Genomic DNA, 19149 nt, shown 5'->3' with positions numbered 1-19149 from the left:
CACGCTAGTAAAGTAATGCTCAAAATTCTCCAAGCCAGGCTTCAGCAATATGTGAACCTTCCAGATGTTCAAGCTGGTTTTAGAAAAGGCAGAGGAACCAGAGATCAAATTGCCAACATCCGCTGGATCATCGAAAAAGCAAGAGAGTTCCATAAAAACATTTAGTTCTGCTTTATTGACTATGCCAAAGCCTTTGACTGTGTGGATCACAATAAACTGTGGAAAATTCTTCAAGAGATGGGAATACCAGACCACCTGACCTGCCTCTTGAGAAATCTGCATGCAGGTCAGGAAGCAATAGTTAGAACTGGACATGGAACAACAAACTGGTTCCAAATAGGAAAAGGAGTACGCCAAGGCTGTGTACTGTCACCCTGCTTATTTAACTTATATACAGAGTACATCATGAGAAACGCTGGACTGGAGAAAGCACAAACTGGAATCAAGGTTGCTGGGAGAAATATCAATAACCTCAGATATGCAGATGACACCACCCTTATGACAGAAAGTGAAGAAGAACTAAAGAGCCTCTGATGAAAGTGAAAGAGGAGCGAAAAAGTTGGCTTAAAGCTCAACATTCAGAAAACTAAAATCATGGCATCTGGTCCCGTCACTTCATGGGAAATAGATGGGGCAACAGTAGAAACAGTATCAGACTTTATTTTTCTGGGCTCCAAAATCACTGCAGATGGTGATTGCAGCCATGAAATTAAAAGACGCTTACTCCTTAGAAAGAAAGTTATGACCAACCTACACAGCATATTATAAAGCAGAGACACTGCTTTGCCAACAAAGGTCTGTCTAGTCGAGGCTATGGTTTTTCCAGCGATCATGTATGGATGTGAGAGATGGACTGTAAAGAAAGCTGAGCGCCGAAAAATTGATGCTTTTGAACTGTGGTGTTGGAGAAGACTTGAGGGTCCGTTGGACTGCAAGAAGATCCAACCAGTCCATCCTAAAGATCAGTCCTGGGTGTTCTTTGGAAGGACTGATGTTGAAGCTGAAACTCCAATACTTTGGCCACCTGATTCGAAGAGCTGACTCATTGTAAAAGGCCCTGATGCTGGGTAAGATTGAGGGCAAGAGAAGAAGGGGAAAACAGCAGATGAGATGGTTGGATGGCATCACCGACTCAATGGACATGGGTTTGGGTGGACTCCGGGAATTGGTGATGGACAGGGAGGCCTGGCGTGCTGTGATTTATGGGGTCGCAAAGAGTGGGACATGACTGAGAAACTGAACTGAACTGAAAAAAATATGAACTTATTTTGAAGTGGAGAAGGCATTAAAGAATCTTGAATGGGGAGAAGACATGATACAACTTACATTTTAAGATAACTTTTCTTACCCCAGAGAGAACGGAATTTGAACATAGGGAGACTAGTTGCAGATCTGGTACAGTATTCCAGGGAAAAGATAATAAAATTGGTTGGTCTAAGTGAAATGGAGACAGAAAGTAGACTGATTCAAAATAACTTGCTTATTAGATATGTGTGGGTAAAAAGAAGGGATGAGACAAAGAAGGAAATCAGCTCTGAATATTCATTGGAAGGACTGATGTTGAAGCTGAAGCTCCAATACTCTGGCCACCTGATGCAAAGAACTGACTCACTGGAGAAGTTCCAATGTTGAGAAAGACTGAAGGCAGAAGAAGAGGACGACAGAGGATGAGATGGTTGGATGGCATTGCTGACTCAATGGACATGAGTTTGGGTAAACTCTGGGAGCTGGTGATGAACAGGGAGGCCTGGCGTGCTGCAGTTCATGGGGTCACAAAGAGTCAGACACAACTGAGCGACTGAACTGAACTGAACTGAATGTTCTAAATGGTAACAGAAAAAGAAAACAAGGAACTGATAACACTAGTTGCTGCAAAGAGGATAACTGGCTGGATAAAGACACGTGGGAGAGACACTTTATTTTTACATCATATCCTTGTATATCTTTTTACAGTTTTGTAGCATGTAAACATAGTAAATATTCAAAAAAATTACACAAATTAAGGAGGACCCACAAGAGTCTAGACAGAGCACAAAGGTGAAGAAATCAAGGCATTTATGCACCTAAATAATTACTGTTTTCTTAAATCCTTCAAGAACATAAAGATGAAAAGGTAAAAGCCTTAGTACCTACTGAAGTTACAAATGAAACTTCCTATTACAAGTCCAAAGGAATCATAATTTCAAAAGATTTATGAACTAGAAATGACTCTGAGTTCAACAACCCAATCCCTCTCACTTCACAGGCAGGAACATACTACCTACAGAAATACATACTACCTACAATCAAGAATGCCATATGTCACACTATGATTTCAATAGCTTAAAATGCAAAATACTCATCATCAACATCATTCTCTACCCAACACCACATGACCAAATGTATCATGAAACTAAGTGCTCAAGCATCCTAGTTTGAACCTTCATCTACTATCCCCTCAGTTATCTAAGTCCTCAACCTGCTGCTTAAGCTAATCTGTTACACAAAGGATGCTAAAAATCTTAAAATAACTCTGTTAACTTTTCAAAATATACGTTTAAATCTGAAATTGGATGTCTTGGTTATAACTTGGTAAACAAAACTGAACTCTGTTTTGCTAAATGATTAAAAAACATTCCAGTAACATTAAGAACACTGCAGTGTTAAAGTATGCAAATTATTAACCAAATAGCTGCCATTTATAGGGCATATATTAGTATAGGCCCAGCACTATGCTGTATACTTTAGATATCTTATTTAATTTGCCCCCTAACCCCATGAGACAAAGATTATTCCTATTTCACATGTCATAAGAAAAAGACATCTAAAAAAGGTTAATTTCCTAAAATTACATATATAGAAATCATGACAGTCATGACTCTAAAATCAGTATTCTTTTTACCATACCAACAGATTTCAGACTTTCTGGTTTCAAGACCACATTAAATTGTTTTAAAATGTTCCTTACTAATTTTAAAATTACAATAAACTCATTATATGCTAATATAAATCTTTTATGAAAAACATAATTGCAATTTTCCAAAACAAATTTTTAAAAAATGATGAGTGGTACAATTTTAAATTCTTTAATTAAAAATTAAAGTAAATTAAATGTTTGGCTTAATAGAAAACAGCTGGGTTTTTATAAGTAAATCCAGATTCAGATGACAAGCAATTAAAAAAAAAAGAGGAGCATTTTAATAGTCTTTTAAATAATTAGGTGTATTCTTTGATACGACACCAAAACTTATTAAGTGGTCATTTCTTAATGGACTGTTGCCATGTGAAATCTAAAACCATATCAATAAATTTTTTGTTTTGTGGTACACCAAAATTCATTGGTTTCACTTGCACTTTGAATGAATCTTGACTGATGCATGATTCTGTAACATAGTGGACTTGATCAGTCTAAAAAATACTGATTGACTGAGTCATTCAGATATTCCATATGTCAACACATTTCACTATACAAAATTTTTTAAATCACATTTAGTAATATTACCAATATAAGCAAAAGTCTTTAAATACTAAGAAACTGTCAAGCTTAGAGTGACAAAGACAAGTTTTCTAAATTCTTTCATCTCAAATTGAACTTCTTTCATTGGCAGCAAAGACTACCAATTGTTTTCCTTGAGGTCCCAGGTTCACTTTCCAATTTCCAGAAAATGTATCCCAGATATCCAAATTGGAATAACCATAATCTGTGTGTAAGCTGTTTTTTCAAATAAAAATACTGTTTCATGACAAAAGCAGCCAGTTTGGCTTACAACTCAAAATGCACAGATGTTTTCCCTTATTTTCTCTTCAGTATGTAGCAGAAAAGCATGTATAATCCATATAATGTCTCAAAGAATATAAAAAGCATGTACTCAAGATTAAGACTTTAAAAATTAACAATTTCTACAGCTACAGCAAAGACATTGTGAAACTGGCTTCCCCACCCCCGTCCCACTTCAAGTACAGGCAGTGACTAATACAATGACTACTAGCAGTTCAGTGCCTTAATTCATGCTAACATTCCAACAATTTTACCCACCACTGCTTTTGCACCATCAGTGAAAATGTCACCGCAGTGAAAAAAAGGCAAACAATGATTTTGTATTATTACAAAAATAGTTCTGACTTCATGTGCCCCCTAACTAGGGAGCAAAACAGGAAATTACATGTTGGGACGATCCCCTGGAGATGGGAATGGCAACCCACTCCAGTATTCTTGCCTGGAGAATCCCATGGACAGAGGAGCCTGGCATGGGGTCTCAGTGAGTCAGAAACAACTGAGTGACTAACACAGACACACACACACAACCAATAAAGCTCCAGCTTCTACAGATACCTTCAAGTCTCATCCAAGCAAGTAATAAAAAGGGAGAATTTTTGTATTTTCTCTCATGAATGGTACTATATTACTGAAATTCACATATATATTACTTTCAAAATATCCTCAACTCTTACCCAGGTCTACCTTCTCATTATTTCCAGTTACCCCGTTTATTACAATGGCATGTTAAATTGATCCATGTCCATCCAAGTTTCTTTTCTGCTTCATATAGCAGCCAGAGAGAGCCTTTTAAAATCAGATCATGTTACCTGGCTGCTCAAAATCCTCAAATCACTTCCTATGTTGAGTGAAGTAAAAGCAATCACTGGTCTACAAAAAGTTCTGCAGGCTTACATCCCCCACCCTCCACCTCCCCACCCCCACATCTCAAAATTTCCCATCTCCTACCACTGTCTGCCTTGTTCCAGTCATACTTGCCTTCTTTCTATTCCTTGAACATGGTACCTTTCTTTATATTTGCAATTCTTCTATTTGCCTAAAATTCTTCTATTCTAGAAAACAGCTCCCTAATTTTCTTTAAGTAACTGCTCTCATTTTTCTCATCCCTGATGTCTTCCCAGACCCTAACCTCCCCTCCCTATACTGCCAGCGCTCTCTATCCTCTTCACCCTGCTCTATTTTACTCTATAATATTTATCATTATGTTGCTGCTGTGTCAGTCACTCAGTTGTGTCCAACTCTTTGCGATCCCATGGACTGTAACCCACCAGGCTCCTTTGTCCATGGAGTTCTCCAGGCAAGATTACTGGAGTCGGTAGCCCTTACCTTCTCCAGGGGATCTTCCTGACCCAGGAATTGATCCTGGGTCTCCTGCAATGCAGGCAGATTCTTTACCATCTGAGACAACAAAGAATATTACCATATATTTATTAGTTCGTTTACTATTTATCTTGCCCCATTAGAATGTAAGCTCCCTGAGAGCAGAGACTTTGTTCATTTTGTTCACTGCTCTAAGTAACCCCAGAACCTAAAACACTGTTTATCACATTATCAGGAGGCCGGTTTATATCGGTTAAATGAAGGAATGAATGAACCAAAAAATGCGGGGGAAAAACTATAAAAAACCATTAGTGAGCAAGCTAAGTTGCTTCAGTCGTGTCCGACTCTTTGTGACCCTAAGGACCCACCAGGCTCCTCTGTCCATGAGATTCTCCAGGAAAGAATACTGGAGTGGGTTGCCATGCCCTCCTCCAGGGGATCTTCCCATAAAGAACCATCAGAATAGTGTTAAAATCTGTTTTTACTCTCCAAAAAGCATTTTACCCAGGACAATGCAAGCCTCCACACGATTCTCTATGAAAGCCAAACAATGTCCAAAAGGATGAGTAACATAGCACCAGTGGCTTTACAGAATTCAGCACTATGCTGATTAAGAGAAGATGAATTAACAAACCTGACAGATATCTACACCCAAGAATCCAAATGCATTTTTTTGTTGTTGTTCATATACCTAGAAGGTATATGAAGTTATTGTAAATTGGAATATACCAGTAACCTGATATTGAATTTAACATTTATTTAGGTGCTTGACTTTATCTACTGTTCCCCTCAGAAGGTTTACCTAGTGAATTCTTTTTAAAGTATATTTATTCCTTCAGATTTTCCCCTTCTTTTGGATCTCAACTAAAAGATAAAAACTGGGAAAGACAGAAACAACTGAAAGATATATGCAGAAAAACAAAATCCAAATTAGAAACACCCCAAAACAAACAAAAGTGATGACAGTATATGACAGGTATGAACCGAGTTATACCAGTAGTAGACTAAAGATGACTTACAGGAGAGACAAATAAACCTAACCTTGTAGCAAACTGATAGGCAGTATAAATTCAAGTATCAGACAAAATCTCAATTGAATGAAGCTCTACCTAAACTTCAAAAACTAAAGTGTCCTCTGCTGAAAGGTACATCATAGCAAATGTGAGAACAAGGTATTTATATTAATCGCTACTTCTATATATGAGCCTTCAAAATTATGTTCAAGTACAGTCTCCCATATAAGAAAATAATGCCCCAAGAGATAGATATTATTATATCTACTTATTCAGCAGTTAAATAAATAGTATAATTACATAAAATCCAGTTTGTAGAGAAGCATGGTCTCAAACTCAGATCTGATACCTAAAAAAATGCCTTCTAGTTTTGCAGATAATCTTTGGAATATCAACAAGACTAAGGCTCAAAAACAGATGAAATGCAACCAACCACAGAGTTAAACCTCACATATCCTGGTAACTAACGAACAACATTCATAATCTTTAAACAGAAAAGAGATCGTTTCTCTTTTTCCTACGCTCATCTGACACGCTTCTGTCTTGCTCTAAAACTGACCTTCCATCTCTCACCAGATAAAACAGATGACATATAAATATGAACAGGAATATATTCTTTGTCTGCTCAACTCCAAACCAATTTTTGAGAAAGAAAGTGAAGTCACTCAGTCATGTCCGACTCTTTGCGACTCCGTGGACTATAGCCTACCAAGCTCCTCCGTCCATGGGATTCTCCAGACAAGAATACTTTTTGAGAAACTACACTCATTTTATAGAACAAAGAATCCTGACAATTACCTTGTACTCTTTAGATTTCTATGACTTAAGAATGTCATTAACTTGGAACCAACATACTCAGTTCTCCAGTAAGTCCTTCCAAATTGTCCTGCCTCATTGCTGATGCCCAGGACACATTATCATCAGTAACTGCTCATTTCTGCTTCCTTTTTTGCCAAGTTGGAAGGTCAGACCTTCCTACTTCTACCGTAGTTCAGTGAAAGTAGGTTTCCAGAAGATGTGTTCATATCCCAGGTTTAAGCAGCAGTTCACATTCTACAATGCTAATGATGATGGCGTTGGGAAGCACAGTCATTCAACTCCAGGACAGTCCTATCTGGTCGGAGATATACACACAGGCAAGGTGAAAGGAGGATGGTCATATTTACATAATCATGAAGATCAATTAATCGACTCCACAGATTAGGGAAGTGACAGCTTTCACAGCTGAATCAGCCTCATACCCAGTATCAGCGCTGAAAACATTAATGGATTATCTTGGGCTTCCAGAAACCACTTTTTTTTAATCCGAAGAAAAATGAGGCATGTCTTCCAGAAAATAAAATTCAGAAAAGACTACAAAACATGAGAACAGATACAAAACCACTAGTGTTCATTTAAAGATGTGCCTCTTGACTAAAATTGTTCACCTGAGACTTCAAGATTTTTTTTGCCATGCCAAGTTTATCTTTATAGTTGCCTCTTCTCAAACAAACAACATATTGTGCATCACCCCTCATGAATGTTAGGGACCAAAAGCAGAGAATAGTATCAAAAGGAAGATCAATTTATATAGAATAAGCCAGAATAAACATATTGCATGGGCACCAAACAGATTATCCTATTGCCTCCATATTCAAGTGTACAGTTTTAAACTTTCTGAATGTAAGATATTTTAAAATTTCTGTTTGAAAAAATTTGCCAGCCACCAGACACAAGCTGACTGTTTCTTTATCACTTCACTGAGTCACTTGCATTGGTAGGAATAGTCACAAAATGAATTTTATCTTGAATTTGAAATCTCTAATCACTATGTAAAACAGCTTCAAGAAGATTACAACTCAATAAAAAATAAAAATTAACTGTGTATAGAGAAAATGGTTTGTCCCATGCCATGCCATGCCAGATAGCGTAATTAAAGGCAGTACAAACTGCCAAATCTCTCAGAATAGATCAAAATTTTTCCACATCTAGGAAAGACTGGTTTAAGCAATTCATAGATCAAGGATTTTCATCATTTTGGCACCCAAAAGCTTTTGACTAGTTTCCAACATAAGGTGCTTAACTTCCAAAGATATTTAACTTATTTAAGGGGGAAAAATTTACAAGTTTAACAAGTAGGAAATGCAGTCAAAATCAAGAGAGTCTTCTATAAACTTCACAATCATTCTCAGTTCTAAAGAAGAAATAAAAATCATTACCACCAACTGTAAAAAAAAAAAAACAAACTGCATGTTAACATGATGCTTTCTTTAAATACCAATGGCAAAAAAAAAAGAGAAAAATATTCACACTCAATGTGGAAAAAAAAGCTTAGACTTAAACTTTAATCCTATACTTAAAAAAATAGTAGTATAAAGCTAAAGATACACTAATGATATAGAGTTGAATCAATTTTTGTATGTTTAATGTATCTTTTTCTCCACTCAACAAAACTGTTACTAAATATACCATGAGTCAAAATCATTGCCATTTCTGAGCACAGTATATAGATGATATTATGACTGTTACTGTATTTTACTTATATTTCAAGCAATATGTTTAGATCCAAATACAATATTCCCCAGTATAACTGATGGCTCAGAAAAAGTAATTCAAACTAAACTAACATTTTTCCACAAAAAAAAGAGCTCTATCTCTGCCCCTATTCAACTTGACAATAACTTATAAATACACACACACACACACACACACACACCACCCAAAGGAAGTGTTTCAATTCCAAGATCACTACAAACTGAAAGAGTTAATGAATAATGAGCTAAACAGTGATCAAATTAGGATCCAATAACAGTATCACAGTGGTAAATCTGCCTGTCAATGCAGGAGACACAAGAGATGCAGGTTCCATCCCTGGGTTGAAAAGATCCCATGAAGTAGGAAATGACAACCCACTCCAGTATTCCTGCCTGGAAAATTCCATGGACAGAGGAGCCTGGAGGGCTACAGTCCATGGGGTCACAAAAAGTCAGACATGGTTGACCACGCACTATCTACTATCTGTAGAATTCAATAAGCTTCCAAGGTAAATAGAATAAAGGATCAAGACTAACAAGATAAATATTAATAAATGTAAAGTTCTGTTTTGAGGTTTTAAAAAAAGCACAAGAAGACATTAGAATAGGAAGACAACCACTTGAGAATAAACAATTTTAAAAAATCCACATATTATTTCACTGTATTATTTAATGTGTGCTCTTTAGTAATGTACATTACTAAATGTGTATCACTTAGAGCAATAAACATAATCTCTGTCTTGTTTATGAGGCTACTATAACTCCAACACTAAGGTTGGTTCTTTCCATCCTCAAAGGAAAGACTAAGTAACTAGAGTTTCACTAAAAGATGAATAAGATCTTCATTTACTTAATACAGTTTTATAGTATTCACTAGGTTTCAGGCACCATTCTTAGCACGTTGTAAATCACATCTTATGAAGAATGGATACAGAAGTTAAGAATGTTTAACATAAAGATAGGAAGAACATGATAGCTCTTGCTTGTCAAGTATCTAAAGGGCTATCATGTGGACAAGTCAGCATATTTATCTGTGCCATTAGGTGAAGAAGAAAAAAAAAACAATAGTGAGAGATCTGGGCTGCACAGGAAATCTCTGAGAGCTGTTTAATAGCATTATCTCTCTATAGGTACTAAATGAGAAAATACATATCAAAGAACTTTACCATAAAATGCCACATACACATTATTAAAACTGACTTCTTTGCAAATTAGTGGGTCCTGATTAACAGAAAATTTACAGAGGTTGATCACAGGCTTTGAAGCCCTCACTGTTAGTTCAGTTCCCCATTTTGGAACTTATACTAAGTATGCAACTTTGGCAAAGTTTCCTTGTGCCTTGAGGCACAGTTTCCTCCTTTAAAACAAGAATAAAACTATCTGCTTTGCAGGGTTATTGTGAGAATTAAATGTGATAATGTATGTAAACACTTAGCATAGTGCTGACATGTTCAATAAACTATGATCATGACCATCATTATATTATGGAAGGAACGTCAAGTGAACATACAACTATGTCACATGATATGGTATAATTGTATGGCTCTGCTATGCACCTGAAGGAGTAGATGATTCTGCTATGTATTTATCATGTTTTAACAATCCAAATGTAATACACAGCTTGTTTTTGTTGGGCAACTTAAAATGCCTTTATCTTCTGTAATTTGAAAGGAAAAATATTCCAAAAAAAATTAACAAAATATCCAGGTTAGTAAACTCTCAAAAGTAATGTAAACATAGTAGGGAAATTATGCAGCTATAAGCGAAAAGATTGAAGTAGCATATTAAACAGAAATGGGCTTCCCAGGAGGCTCAGTGATAAAGAGTCCACCTGTGGAGCAGGAAACATAGGTTTGATCCCTGGGTCGGGAAGATCCCCTGGAGAAGGAAATGGCAACCCACTCAGTATTCTTGCCTGGAAAATCAAATGGAGAGAGGCGCCTGGTGGGTTACAGTCCATGGGGTCACAAAAGTTAGACATGACTAAGCAACTAAACAAGAACAATGTTAAATAGAAGCTACTCTTTCTAGGAGTCTTCACTGCAGGAGATGAGAATGTATCTATATATTGCAGAAAACAACAATTACACTTCCCACCAGTATGTGAAACACTGGTTATATTCATGAAAAATATCCACAATGTCACTGCTGGCAGGAATGTAAATCGGTCCAGCCATTAAGAGGAACTGTATGGAGGGTCCGTAAAGAAACTAAAGTGAACAGAGGAATCCAACAATCCCACTCCTGGGCATATACCCAGAAAAGACAAAAACTCTAATTTGAAGACAAATGCACCCCAAAGTTCACAGCAGCATGATTCACAATAACCAAGACATGGAAATAATTTAAATGTCCATGGATAGATAAATGAATAAAGAAGATGTGGTATATATAGACAATGGAATATTACCAAGCCATAAAAAAGACTGAAATAATGCCATTTGCAGCAACATAGATGACCCTAGAGATTATCAGTCTAAGCGAAATAAGCCAGAGAAAGACAAGTATCTTAAGACAACTCTTATATGGGGAATCTAAAAAAGTGACATGCACCTCCCTAGTGCTCCAGCGATTAAGAATCCACCTGCCAATGCAGGGAACATGGGCTCAATCCCTGGTCCAGGAAGATTCTACACTCCTCAGAGCAACTAAGCCCATGTACCACAACTACTGAGCCAGTGCTCTAGAGCCTGTACTTCATAACAAAAGAAGCCACTACAATGAGAAGGCTGGGCACAGCAATGAAGACCGAGTGCAGCCAAAAATTAATGAATTCAAATAAATAAAAAGTGATACAAATGAACTTACTGACAAAACAGAAATAGACTCACAGACATAAAACAAATTATGATCACCAAAGGGGAAAGCGGGGGCTAAAAACTGGATAAACAGATGCACACTACTACATATGAAACAGATAACAAGGACCTACTATATAGCACTTTCCCCTGATGGTGGGAAAGACTGAAGGCAGGAGAAGGGGTCGACAGAGGACAAGACGGTTGGCTGGCATCACCAACTTGATGGACATGAGTTTGAGCAAGCTCCACGAGTTGGTGATGGACAGGGAAGCCTGGCGTGCTACAATCCACAGGGTCGCAGAGAGTCGGACACGACTGAGCGACTAAACTAAACTGAACTGTAAAGCACAAGGAACTATATTCAGTATCTTGTAATAATCTAAAACAGGAAAGAATCTGAAAAACATCCAAAATACGTATGCGTATATATACATATAAAACTGAATCACTCTGCTGTAACCTGAAACACTGTAAGTCAACTGCACTTCAATCAAAAAAAATCAACAAAGGGCAGCTAAATACAATGCAAGCATTTAGTATATTTAACTGATTTTTAAAAAGAATTTCAGCAGGCTATGGAAAAGAGTTTAAAGGTATTTAGGATTCTAATTACTTTGCTATTACTTTGAGCAGAATTTGTACTTTAACAAACCAGCTTTCATCTGCTAGATGACAGACATGCAAGCTCAATAATCCTACAATTCAGTACCTTCTGTGATCAATCAAGAAAATCAGTTCTAACATCATACTATCATACTTAGTCATAGTCACCTCTCACTTCTTTCAAAGGGAATCATCCCTCAAAAACAAAGTTTCAACTGTTTTCAGGTATATTTCAATGTAATGGAACCCTTAAATGGCAATATTTTAAAGGCAATGGCCATAAGATAAACCTTTTATATAGCTGTATGAAGATCAAATCTGAAAAACATCCTAAACATTCAAAGCTACAATAGATCTCACACTAAAAACCGTTTCCAAAAGGGTTAAAATATAATTACTATCAACAAACAATATGATGCTGTTGCAACAATAGTAAAGTAATTAAATAAACTTAAGAATGAAAAACTGGGTGCAGCTTTTAGGAACATTTTGGGGGGGCTGATTTTTAATAAATGACAGTAATATTACAATATTGTAAATTCAGAATACAAATGCAGTTGTCAGAGAATTATACAAACAGTGGAAATCTTACTCTTTTTTTTTAACCTCCGTTTTTGCCCTAATTGTAGATAAGAAGCCTAGAGTCCAGTGGAATTAAGGAAGCTTATTCAACAGGCATGTATTTTATTAATGTGTTATACTATTTTGAGCACAGAATTGAGTGTGTTCTAATTGAATGCATACAATTCTCATGTTCGGTTAAAAGCTGAGCTATTAACAATATTTGCCAAGTACCCAGTTTAAAACAGCCTATCTATTAAATGCTGAAAGTATCAGTGTTTACATTAGCTTTATTTTACTGTGGCTTAAATCACAGTAAAATAAAGTCAATCACACTATGACAGTCAACTGATAATCACATTATCACAGTCAACTCAATCACATTATGTTTTTAGAAGAAACAAAAAAAATCAGCTAATAAGTTAAAGCAAAAAGTAGAAATACAGTCCTTGAATAACAAATGACACTACATGTTGTCATGTAGGATATGAGGAAGTTACTATGAAAAATCATAGTACTATTTTTCATCACAGGTCATCAAGTAATGTTTTAATTACTATCAGCAATTATCTATGTGAAATAAGTGTAAAACTCTAAGCTCTGCTTTAACAACATCTTAGCCACTTGGAAGTCACTACTTGCTCTAGGTATCAAATGCCAACAAATTGGTACTGTTGCTTTCAGAAATCAAAACACCTGCAAAAGTGTAAACACTTTGTATCAAACTAAGCTTCCTAAAAGCAGAAGGAAAAAGAGACAGCCTAATGGCTGTAGAAATCATAACCAGTTGCAGCCAGGTTGGGTTCTGTACCTGGACGATAAAGGGAGGTGGGCAATTTATATGTTCAAAATTCAAGATCCCAAAGGTGGAGAGGGGGTAGAAAAAGAAGATACAATTCAATAAACAAGGATGACGACAAGGCTGGATGAGAGGCAGTCTAAAATTTCTTATTGTCGAGAATCAACTAAAGCCCTGACTCCAAGATAAAACGGCTTCTAATAGTTTGAAGAAGGCCAGGAAGAAGCATTCCTTTGCACCCACAAGAACCAATCCCCAGACCACTGGCATGCTATTACATGATTTACGGGCATTTGGCTCGGATGATGGGCAAAGGAGAGCAAAGAAGAGTCCGATAGAAGCCTAGGATTTATAGACACCTAGGATTTGAGAGGCCTGAGGAGGCGCAACCTAGGCTCTGGGAAGGAAAGGTGGACAGGGGCGAGCACTCCTCACCGTGATTATCTTTCTGCCCGATATTGTGCGTGCGGATGAGAGAGGACAGTCTCCTCACATCCCCCTTGAAGACGCACTCGTGCACCGGGTAGTGTGCAGGGCAATTGCCTCCACCTGCGACGACAGCAATGGGGTTGGTGCCCGCTAAAAGAGCCGGGGACTGGGAGATGGGAGTCGCGGATGAATTGTGCAGCGGCAGGGCCGGGGCGCCGGGGGGATTGGAGGAGGCCGGAGCTGTCTTCAGCTGTAGCCGGTGGTGATGGTTACTGAAGATCTTATGACAGGCTCTACCGCTCTTGCTGCTGCCGCCTGTGCCAATCCTGCCTCCGGTAAAGGTGCCGCCGAGGGCAGCCGCCGCTTCCTCATCCCCAGGCTCCAGCAGGTCCCCCTCTTCTTTGCTGGGCTTGTGGTCCCTCCGCAATGAGCGGATCTTCTCCCCGGTCATCGCCGCCACGGGCAGAGAAGGAATCCAGGAGGCTCACCGCTGGCGACGAAACTGGCGCTGCGGCGGCACAAGGCGATTAGAGCGGTGGCCAGGATACTCCAGCGCAGCATGAACTCCCAGAGCGCCCCCGAGCCCGGGACAAACGCATCTCCCGGAGGAAGAAGAGCCGGCTCTCGCCTAGGCACGAAGGGACGCGCGCTCGCTGGGGGGAGCTACAGCTCAAGTGCCCACGACACTAGGATTCCCGTCCCCACCGCCGCAGCCGCCGCCACTGCCTTACTCCGAAAAACAGGGCACGGCCATCTTCCCCTGGCTTCTCTCGCGAGAACTCCCCCGGGAGGCAGGAGGGAGGAAACACCGCGATAAGTGAGCGGCCTGCTCCCGCCCTCGCACGTTCTATTCCCAGAGTTGCGGAACGCCGGGGCCTACCAGGCAGTGGGTTTGGGCCCGCAGCCGGAGTCTCTGAACCAAAAGAGGAGATCCAGCACTCCGATGGCTGCGCTTCTTGTGGGAAGTCTGCAACCTGAGCCTGTGTTTGAGATATTCGATGCACCTTATAAACAGTGACTTAAACCCTGCGACCTCCGGGCTTCCCGGAGATGAGTGCAGACTGACACCCAGGCACACAGGATGTGATGTCACTGAAATGCACAGGACACTCATTCAATAAGCATTTGTTAAGCATCTACTTCGTGCCATACATTGTGTTAGTGTGTGTATGTGTCATTAAAGGAGGAAAAATAGTCAAGCACTTGAGCACAAGATATAACTTTGAATGAAGTGGATAAAAAGAGTTGGGATGAACGGGGAAAAAAAAGGAGAGGCAAATTGTATTGCTGAAGTGTCAAATCACCACAAAAGTTTAGAAAGTGACCTTGGAAAACAGGCTATTCAGCAGAGAGAGAGGGTAGGTTGCTCAAATATTTGTTGGATGAATGACTTTCGGGCAAGCGTCAGAGTTAAAGCATGAGGAGTGCACGTTGAAGGATGGCAAACAATACTAGTGTAATTAAAATATCACTGGACTAGAAAGCGGGGCGTTCGGCTTGTGAGCGGGAACTTCTTGGTCGCGCACAGAGAAAGGACGATTTAAAAATGGGTGATGTTGAGAAGGGCAAGAAGATTTTTGTCCAGAAGTGTGCCCAGTGCCATACTGTGGAAAAGGGAGGCAAGCACAAGACTGGGCCAAACCTCCATGGTCTGTTTGACGAAAGACGGGTCAGGCTGCTGGATTCTCTTACACAGATGCCAACAGGAACAAAGGTATCACCTGGGGAGAGGAGACGCTGATGGAGTACTTGGAGAATCCCAAGAAGTACATCCCTGTAACAAAGATGATCTTTGCTGGCATTAAGAAGAAGGGAGAGAGGGAGGACTTGATAGCTTATCTCAAAAAAGCTACCAATGAGTAATAGTTGGCCACTGCCTTATTTATTATGAAACAGAAGTGTCTCATGACTTTTTATGTGTACCATATTTAAATTGATCTCATACACTAGACTTCAGATCATGAACGGCTGATGGAATAATTCTGTTGGACAGTCCTGATTTAAATAAGATTGGTTTGTGGCTAAACGAATATGTCAGCTTTTTTAATTTTGATAGTAATTCCGGTTCAACAAGTACTATCACTTTTCCCATTCTAAAGAGATGATTGAACTTGAATAAGGAATATTAAACTTTTTAGGGAGATGGTGCATTCCTTCTCAAACTTTATAAGAGATTGATTTTTTTTTTTTTTGGAAGACCAAGCTGATGTTTATTCAATTTGGTATAGTTAGAAACTGGCAACCTATGGGCGGAATCTGCATGTTTTTCTTAGCCTTCAAAATAAAAAATCAGTATATTTTCCATAGATCTACATTTTCAGCTTCTTTTAGCCAAGATGCCTCTTCAGATGTCCGCATTCCCATTGCCACAGCTCCCTGCATCCTGGTCCCTTCGCTGCCTGGCCCCTGCAGGTGCCCGAGTTCACCATCTCTGGGTTGGATGCTGTAAGGGGGACTTGCCTCTCCCTCGACTCAGACATGGCACTAGCACTGTCCTCTCAGCGGACTGCTGTTCCACCGCTGCTTCCTCCTCGGGAGGGACTCCTCACTGAGAGGGTGCGTAAGACCTGCATCAGCTCAGGTCCCCAAGGCTTAAACTCCTGAAGAGGCATCAGGCGGGCCCCACCGTGACCTGGCCTTCAGTCTCTCTTCTTCTGTTTCTTCTTTTTTGCTTTCTGGCCAGTGCTGACTCCAGGGCCATCCAAGACTTCCTCCTGATGCTGCTGTCTTTTCTTCTTGCTTCTCCTCCTTTTCTGATCACTGCACGATCTGCTTTCTGCTTCTCTGGCCCCACTATCTACAACAGCCTCTTCAGCTCCTTCATCCTCTGTGTTCAGGTCGTCTTCCTCATGCTGCTGCCTGTTCTTGGTTCTGCCACATGGGTCCGTGTGCACTCTTCTTTCTGCTTCCTCTGTCCTGACTCCACTGACCTGACCTCCCTCGTTACCTAAGACCTCCATCTCCACCTTCTCCTCTTCACGGTGCTGTCTCCTCCTCTTTTTCCTGAGGGGCTGGTCGATGTGCTCTCTGTTTTTCAATTCCCCAAGCCCACCTGTTCTTGTGGTCTCGTCCTCATTTTCTAGAGCTATGCTCTCCTTATCTGTGACTCTTTCTTCTTGATGCCGTCTTTTCTTTTTCTTGCTTTTTCTGATACTCTCGTCAGTGTGTTCTGAGTACTCTTTTGAACTCCTTTCAGTTGCTGTAGCCTCTTCCTCCTCTTCCTGCTTCCTTTTCTTTTTCTTTTTTTTGGGAGGCTTGCTCTCAGACTGCACTTGAGGGACCCCAGGGTCCTGGCCTTTGAGCTGAGCCAGGAAGGCCTGCTCCTGGGCCTCTAAGCGAGCAAGCTTAGCTTTCATTGTGATCCCAAGACGGGCAGCCTTGTGTGCTGTTCGTCCCTCACAGGCCTGGAGCAGCATCTCATCGGTCAGAACATTTGGAGGCTTGGGCTCCTGGCTGTCGTCATCACTGCAGCTTTCCCAGTCCTTGTCTGGCTTCTCCCCACTTGAAGTCAGTGTGGCAGTCTTCACAAACTTCTGATACAGCAAGTTGGGCTTGGCATGATCCTGACGGGTGGTCTCCTTAGACAGGCGTCTTATCTGCACTCCGTCCTGCCTAGTTTCCACCACCAAGTTGGCTGCAGTCTTGTTGAACAGATCATTCCACCAGTGATTTGTGAACTCCTTGGCGGGGTCATGTCCCACCCCATGAGTGTCCTGCTTCAGCGTCACCCTGAGGGCCTGGGTGATACCATTCTCCTTCCGGCCCAAGCCTTTGCCTTGAGTCCATCCATGCTTAAGCAACTGCTCCTCAGCAAACTTCATCCCCCGACTCTTGACCTCGGGGGTGATACTCATGGTGAGAAAAGTCACTATCCTCAGGCTCTCACTGGAGAAGAAGCACTCACTGTCATCCCGAGGTTCTAAATAGCTGGCTCCTCTCCCTCGGGTTCCTTCCTGTGGAGGTTAAAACTCCAGCCCTCCGACCGCAGCTTCACTTGGGTAAAACTATTGCCCTTCTTTCACATTTGCTCCTGAGCCCGGGCGACGACAGTCACCATTCGGGGGACTGAAGCCCCTTACCATCATTGCGAGGTCCTCTCCGCAGAAACATGTGACCAAGAGATTGATTTTATATTTAGATTTCTATAACTGGTTATATTAATATATTTAAATACTGAAAAAGGTCCCTTCACTGTCTCATAGAACAGATGAGGATTGACATGTGTTTGAAGTTGTGTTCATTAGCCTGTTAAGGCAAGGATTGAAAATACACTGACAAAATTCCACTTTATCTTTTTGGTTTTATAAACTATGCCAATTTAATTAAAATTCTCTATCTAAAAAAATAAAATAAAATAAATAAAATAAAATATCACTGGACTAATTCATGGCCAACCTTGACCTAGTGTCAAATTCTAAAGGACATAAATCTGACTTTGACAAAATAACTAAAGCTGTGGGGAACTGGAGGAGAGAGGAATTAGCAATGTCCTAAAGATCTTACTTTATCTCTCCAAGGCCCCATTTACCCTGACAGTTGCTTCTCTCAAATGACTTCTTTCTTAAACCAACTTTTTCACTACCTCCATAACATCCCCAACCCCTGCCAAAAATAACTCCCACATAATACATTATGTAAAACACAAGAATCAAAATAACGTCCATCTAGTAAAGGCTACGGTTTGTCCAGTAGTCGTGTATGGATGTGAAAGTTGGACTATAAAGAAAGCTGAGTGCCAAAGAATTGATGCTTTTGAACTGTGATGTTGGAGAAGACTCTTGAGAGTAACTTGACTGAAGGGAGATCCAACCAGTCCATCCTAAAGGAAATCAGTCCTGAATATTCATTGGAAGGACTGATGTTGAAGCTGAAACTCCAACACTTTGGCCACCTGATTCAAAGAACTTACTCATCTGAAAAGACCCTGATGCTGGAAAAGATTGAAGGCAGGAGAAGAAGAGACGACAAAGGATGAGATGGTTGGATGGCATCACCGACTCAATGGACATGAGTTTGAGTAAACTCTGGGAGTTGTTGAGGGACAGGGAGACCTGGTGTGCTGCAGTCCACGGGGTCGCAAAGAGTCGGACACGACTGAGCAACTGAACTGAACTGAATTGATAGAAGAAGTTATTAATTCTATCTGGAGGAAATTAAAGTTGCATGATCAGAAAACCTTCCTGGAGGAGGTAATTTCCAGACCGGGTTTTAAAGAATGTATAGGAGTTCCCCAACTGGGCAAGAGGAAAAATTATTATATGTAATAATAAAAGTTACAATAATATAATAGCTATCATTTACTGAGGGCTTAACATGTTAGGCATTGTTCCAAACAAGTTCTGTAACTATTTTA

At 40.0% G+C, this 19149-nt stretch overlaps 2 protein-coding genes and 1 pseudogene across 2 annotated transcripts in view; 1 reads left to right on the top strand and 2 right to left on the bottom strand.

The window, feature by feature from the left end:
• ANKRD13C (ankyrin repeat domain 13C) overlaps positions 1 to 14548 on the bottom strand; it is a 92786-nt gene extending 78238 nt beyond the window's left edge. The window contains exon 1 of the mRNA XM_020896199.2: positions 13803 to 14548. Coding sequence (XP_020751858.1) covers positions 13803 to 14247 — 445 coding nt within the window. The 5' untranslated portion in view covers positions 14248 to 14548. The remainder of the gene's footprint in view (positions 1 to 13802) is intronic.
• A 338-nt stretch (positions 14549 to 14886) lies between these two features.
• LOC110138837 (cytochrome c pseudogene) lies at positions 14887 to 16102 on the top strand (annotated as a pseudogene).
• On the bottom strand, positions 16060 to 17703 carry LOC139035214 (G patch domain-containing protein 4). Its single transcript, XM_070467953.1, has one exon. It carries the CDS (start codon positions 17648 to 17650, stop codon positions 16436 to 16438), a length of 1215 nt encoding a protein of 404 aa, XP_070324054.1. The 5' UTR covers positions 17651 to 17703; the 3' UTR covers positions 16060 to 16435.
• Positions 17704 to 19149: the final 1446 nt, after the last annotated feature.

Source organism: Odocoileus virginianus, chromosome 5 (assembly GCF_023699985.2).
Source record: "Odocoileus virginianus isolate 20LAN1187 ecotype Illinois chromosome 5, Ovbor_1.2, whole genome shotgun sequence".
Taxonomy (NCBI): domain Eukaryota; kingdom Metazoa; phylum Chordata; class Mammalia; order Artiodactyla; family Cervidae; genus Odocoileus; species Odocoileus virginianus.
Note: the sequence above shows the minus strand (reverse complement) of the source record. Positions and strands in the feature narration are given on the sequence as shown.

Bases quoted from the DNA above. Each gene is read 5' to 3' on its own strand.
- LOC139035214 (XM_070467953.1), bottom strand. From the start codon at position 17,650: ATGAGTATCACCCCCGAGGTCAAGAGTCGGGGGATGAAGTTTGCTGAG.